Below are 6000 nucleotides of genomic sequence, written 5' to 3' on the forward strand. Positions count from 1 at the left end.
TCTTGGCCTGACAGTTGGGGTGATAGTCGTCTGCGAGCCGAGCTCATCTGCTACCCGCTTATACAGCCTCACTATCCCTCCTCTGCTGTCTGGTGTCACAGAGGAATGGTCAGCCCAAATGTCATTTCAGAGTTCAGTAAATTTTAGACTTTCAAGTCTAATTTAATCTATTATTTGACTTGATTAGTAACTGAGACCCAGAGAGGTTATGGGATTTATCTAAGGCCCTCCATTAGTTAATAGCAGGAATTAGAATTTTAAAAGAAAAGGTTTCCTAAATCCCTAAGCTTAAATCAAATGTTCGGTAAGATCATTAGTTAACCATACCTCCCTTGCTGGTATTTTGTATGGAACAGGAAGTTTTCAAGTTATTTGTAAATTTATTTTACTAGTTTTTAGAACACTGTTAGCAAATTGGGATTCTCAAAGTTTATGAAGCAGTGAAAGTCACATTTGGTATTACAGATTTTTTTGTGTGTGTGTGGTTGCATTATACGTTTAGTGGAAATGTGGGAAGAAGCGAGTTTGTTGCTATTTCAGAGTACTAAAAAGTTGCCGGTGCTTTTCGCAGTACTTGTTCACTTTGAAGAAGAGACCAGATATGAAAAGTATTCGTTTTCTTAAAAAGGTGTACATTGTTCACATTCATGCATTCATGGCTGAGAATATAGAAACAGGGATTGTAATCACTGTAGTAAAACTGGGTTTATGATTTATAAAGTCATGAAATATGAGACCTGGGCTTTGCTTCTACAGCAGTCACGTCTGCAACCTATTCCTCCTTTGTTTCCATGGTTTTCAAAACAGGTACATTCCTGGAGTGTGGGAGGCTGTCCGCCACTCTCCCCTGCAAGGCATTGTTTTGCCTCCACTTCCCTTGGGTGCCGGCACCTCTCTGGCTTGTCTCCACGCCCCGCTGAGCTTGGTGTGCAGTGGCCCGTGATTATTAAAACCCTTATCACCAGAGGACCGGATTACGAGCAGAGTTATCTTCTAGGATTAGAAAGGCCCGCAGAGTTCAACAAGTGACTCAAAAATGATCTTGTATTTTCTAGTAATTAAAAGTGTGATTAATACCAGTAATTAGTTCCTGTGATTTAACTGTTAAAAGCAGGAATTCAGAAGCTAATAAACAGGTGAACGAGGTAAGGAGCCATAGGATATGACTCGGATTTGAGTTCCTAAGACACAGATACGCTCCAGAGGAGTTGGCCCATGTAAGACAAACTCCTTTCATACTGTGAAGCTAAGTGAGACCTATTTTATGTAAACAGGCCTCCTTCATGGAGACTTGCCGTGTGTGGCCGTGCGCCGTTACTAAATGGAAGGCAAGACCTTTCTCGTCCATCAGGCGGGGATTGGCTGGGATCAGGAGAGCCTTGAGAAGATTTTTCATCCTGCTGTGCAAAATTTCAGCTCTTTTTCAACATTTGAGGAACAAAAAGACAAAGTGACCTTGTTTTTTTGGCTCCTGTGGCAGCTATTTTTAAATTTTTCTCAAAATTACCTCATGGGATTCCAGCCAAAATTGAATATTGATAGATAACATTTAAAAAGCTCATTTGGTTTATTCCACATGTTCTGCATTTTACCTTTTGAAATTTAAGAAACTGACTACGTGATTTTGTGTTTTTAGCCCTGAGTAAAATAAGGTTTGTGCTGATTGGATAAGCTGTGATGTTGTTGGTGAGGTACCCTTTGGGGAGAGCTCTCTGGGTCAGCGGCCATTCAGAGCCCAATTGCCCACTGATATAATATTGATTCACCCGAAATTTCAGACGGGAGGCTACTTTGATCCCACTGAGCTGGGTTTCGAGTGCTGCAGTAACAAGAAAATACATGGTCCAGTTATATGTGTGGTTGTAATAAAGCTAGCTGCACAAGCAGAGCTTTGCCCGCCCAGTTCAGAATAATTTTCAGACTCCTAATTTGGAAACTGATTTATTCAGAAAACTGTTTTCCCACCCCATGAAAGGGTCGGACCACCCATCTCGTCCTGTGCGAGTAAGTGAATGTGAAGGGGGAAGCCAGGTAATTATGAAAACCTAAGTTTTAGTGTACTTGTTTAAGGGCTTGATTATTTTAAAAGACTGTGGGCAGAATTATTCCAGACACTGACCTCACTTAAAGCACAGTCCTTACATGTTTCCATTTGAAGGTGCTTCCTTTTTCACGCACACGTTTTCATCTCCTTACTGCCAGCCTGCCACAACCTATACGGTGTGATACCAGCATTTGATTTTTTATCCCAGCCTGTTAAGTTAGGATTCTTTTTCTCTTCTCAAGCCTTACAACTGAGTGTATTTATGTAAAATTAAAATGTAAACCACACTTAATCCCGGTGGTTATGAGTGAGTAATTCCTCCATTTAGAAGCAGACGGACACAGCCATGGGTGTCTAGTTCACGGCAGTGTGGGGGGGGGCGTCTCATGTCTCCCACCCCCAGCTGAGGGCAGAGGGCACCCCAGCTCTCCTGTTCCTTCCGGGAGGAGGGGGGCACACGGGCCCTTCCAGCCCTGGTGCCTCCTCTCTCGAGCGGCTGCCAGAGGGCCACGCTCTGGACACACCAGGGTCGAGGCTGGCACGTGGCTCCTGGTTTAGCAGGGGCTCCCATATACGCATGGCGTCTGAGCTTGTGGGTCAGGGCGCAAAGGCCTGTGTATCCACAGCGAGACCAAGTAGGTGTCTGACGACACCCCAGAGCTCCGGGCTTTTAGGGTCCTTGTTTCTGATGGTGACTCTAGGAACTTCGTTGCCATTTATAAGGTTGTTGCCAAGGAGCCGTTCTGTCAGAATGGCGTCCAGGTGACTCACCATCTACCTTGTGAAGTTAGCCTCCGACTCCCTGGCCTCCCACCCCATACGGCCCTCAGCTGGTGCGCGTGGCCATCTCATTCCACACCTTGCAGCTCAGCTCTACCCGACGGCCGGCGAGGAGTCCAGGAGAAGCCCGGCCCCCCAGCCACGTGGTCTCCGGGCTGCCGAGGGCGCGGGGCTCCGGGTGGTGGTGAGTAATTAGCTGATGCATAACCGGTGTTACTCTTTTCCCCACCTCAGGACCACCCCAGTCCTGACGCTGCAGAGGGGACTGACATCTCCCCCATGACCACCAGTGCCTTCACCATCCGCGAGTACTTTGCCAGGCGCATGGCGGAGCGCAAGAGTAAGGCGCAGGGCACGGCCGTGGGGCCAGAGGCTTCAGAGACCCCAGTGGAAAGGAAAGCAGGGAAGAAAAGAAAGAAAGAGTCGAAAGATAAAAATGTGGAAAATTGCACCCACCCCAAGGCCAAGAAGAAGGGAGACCAAGTTGAGTGGCAGCTGGGAGACCCCCGTTGGGATGAGAATTCTGGTGCTGCTTCTGAGGCTGGAGAGGGTTGCGTGGGGCCACTCGATGACCGGGACTCTCCCTCGAAGCCCAGAAAAAGGAAAGAAAAGAAAAGGGGACAGAAGCAAGCTGAGACAGCAGAGGATGGTACGCTAGATGAAACACCAGTGAAAAAGAGGAGGAAGAAGAAGAAAGGTTCCAAATAAATTCTCTGGAGCCAGGGCCTCCCGGCTCCTCAGCTGTCAGGGCGCTGCTGGGGCAAACTCCCTGGCCCGAAGTCGGAGCCGGTTCACCCCGGGAGCCGTGCACAGCCTCTGACACGCCCGGCCCTGCTGCGTCTCGCCCTCACGCCTTCCCAAATCAGATTCCCAGAACTTCTTAGTGTCCCAAATCATGGCTCTCAGAAACAAATAAATTTCTTTTTTAGACTCTGAGTCCACCGTATTTATTCCCCTTCATGTGAATACATCATTATGTGCACGCGCATGTGTGTGTAGGTCTCTCACAGTCTGTATTTGCTCTTGCTTTCTTTCAGTAACAGTGAACTGTGCTTCCTTCTGAAGGAGTCAGTCTAATTAAAGGATTAAGAGGCAATAGTTTGCATTCAGATAGCTCTTTTTGTTCTATAGCCAACCATATGTTTCTGCCAAGTTGGTTTTATATCATTACATTCCCAAATCAGAGAGTTGTTTTGGTCTGGTTTGGTTTGGTTTTGATGGGGAAATTGTTTTAATGCCGTCCTTTCCACTAAGCAGTGGCAGCCGTGTATTTTGAGGAGTTTAAGAGGTGAGCTGACGGTGGGGGCAGTTTAACTTCCCAGCTCTCACAGGAGCCCTCTTGCGGTTCCTCAGCGAGAGTCGGTGGTCGGATATGTTTCCATTAGGTGTCCTCAAGGACAGCTGCCCTAGAGTGGACTCCTCCTTAACGGTAACCATCAGGAGATCCTCAGGAAGTTAAAAAAAACCCGAGACCCTAAGGTTATGAAATTCATTTCATCTAGATTGGGACTGCCTTGTGAAAGTTCCTAAAAGTATAAATATCACATAAAGAGTAAAAGATACCTTCAGTCCTGCTCACGGCAAATGGTGCCACCTCCTGTGTTTATACTGCCTCTGCCACACCCCGGCGTGTCTCCCTGTGTGCAGGTTAAACTCTCCCCATGCGGGTTTCCCCGGAAAACTGCAGACACCTTCACACCCTCTTTGGGACACAGAATGCAAAAGAAAGCGCATGTTTAAGATTTAGAGGTCCAGCACTGTGGTTTCCTCTCTTCTGCTGTCTTTGTTCTCTTGACCTCTCCCTTCTTTTCTTTTTCATCCTTTCCCCCTTTTACCCCCTCTTCCTTGCTCCCCCTGCAAATTTTCAGTTCCCAGTTTTCTCTTACCCCTTGCTGGCTGCCTGCTCCCGGTCCTGCAGACCTTTCGGGAACTCGGAGGATGTGGTACAAGGGCGGGTCGTGTGCTGCCTTCCACCTGATTTATAGATGCTCCTGGGTAACAGTAACGAAAACTCACTACAACCTGATGAGCTTTTGCCCTGGATTTTAACCCTTGTAGTCACACATTAGATATGAAGCATGGCCCCAAGTTTCTTAAAACTGAGAAAATATATGAAGAATGTTTGATTTTAGTCTCCTAAGAATTCTGAATGGTGCTAATTGTTTACAAGGATACACACGCACACACCTCACAGAGAAAATTCTTATGAATTCAGAGCCTGAGTTCTAGTTTCTGAGTTTATTGTGGCCCTCAGAGTTTAGAATCCCAGGCAAGGTCCAGTCTAATAAAGCACCAAAGATTTTTAAAGTCACTTTTCTTCACAGAGGGCACATGCCCAAGTTATCTGTGCTTGTTCTATCTTGTATATGAAACTAGAGTTCCAAAAGAACTAGAGTTCCAGAAGGGAGTTCCAGAAAAGAAACTAGAGTTCCAGAAGGAAGTGGGTATGTATGAAACCTAAAGAGAATTATATATATATATATATATATATATATATATATATATATGGATATATATTAGACTTGGGTAGGTTTTTTTGCCTTTTCATTTACTTTTAACTTCATTTGCCAATAAAAATGAGAGCCAGGAGGATATGCTGAATTGTATGCAGGAGGAGGAAACAAATGGGCATTTAGGGAGCAGGGAGCTGCATCTCGGCCAGGTGGGGTGAAGTGGGTGGTGGGAAGACCAGAGGAGGGAGGTGCTCAGGGGTGCTCTCGGAGTTGGGAACCCAAGGCAGTTGCATCGCGAGACTGTTGAAGTGCGACTCTCATGGAAAGCACCTGTAGACTGTGGCAATTATTATTTTAAAGGGCCGCAGAAAGAACTGAATGATTTTAATAATCGAGTGGGTAGCCTGAGAAAAAGGTATACGCTCAGCAAAGAGCAGACATCGTGACCATTTGCTTTGAATAACACAGAGTATTTTCTCTAGAAATGCTCAGCTTTCATTTTTCCCAAGTGTCTCCTTTTCAGGCCACTTAGTTTTCTGAATCAAAGTGGAATTTAGAACAATGAAACGTATGCTCTCTGGACACTTGCATTTCATAGGCATGATATTTTAAAAATTGTTAACATATGAGCCCTATTTTTTGCCTTAATTTATTCCACTCGGTGAAAATGTATTAATTCTGTAGTCATCAGTGCTTTTCTTGGCATCCTTCAGTTTTAAGAGG

The 6000-nt window shown here is 45.8% G+C and overlaps 1 protein-coding gene across 2 annotated transcripts in view; it reads left to right on the forward strand.

The window, feature by feature from the left end:
- PINX1 (PIN2 (TERF1) interacting telomerase inhibitor 1) overlaps positions 1–3760 on the forward strand; it is an 80487-nt gene extending 76727 nt beyond the window's left edge. For both annotated transcript variants that reach the window (XM_059926796.1, XM_059926797.1), the window contains exon 7: positions 3059–3760. In XM_059926796.1, the coding sequence (XP_059782779.1) occupies positions 3059–3532 (474 nt within the window). In that variant the 3' untranslated portion in view covers positions 3533–3760. The remainder of the gene's footprint in view (positions 1–3058) is intronic.
- Positions 3761–6000: the final 2240 nt, after the last annotated feature.

The sequence above is a fragment of the Balaenoptera ricei genome, chromosome 6, assembly GCF_028023285.1.
Source record: "Balaenoptera ricei isolate mBalRic1 chromosome 6, mBalRic1.hap2, whole genome shotgun sequence".
NCBI lineage: Eukaryota > Metazoa > Chordata > Mammalia > Artiodactyla > Balaenopteridae > Balaenoptera > Balaenoptera ricei.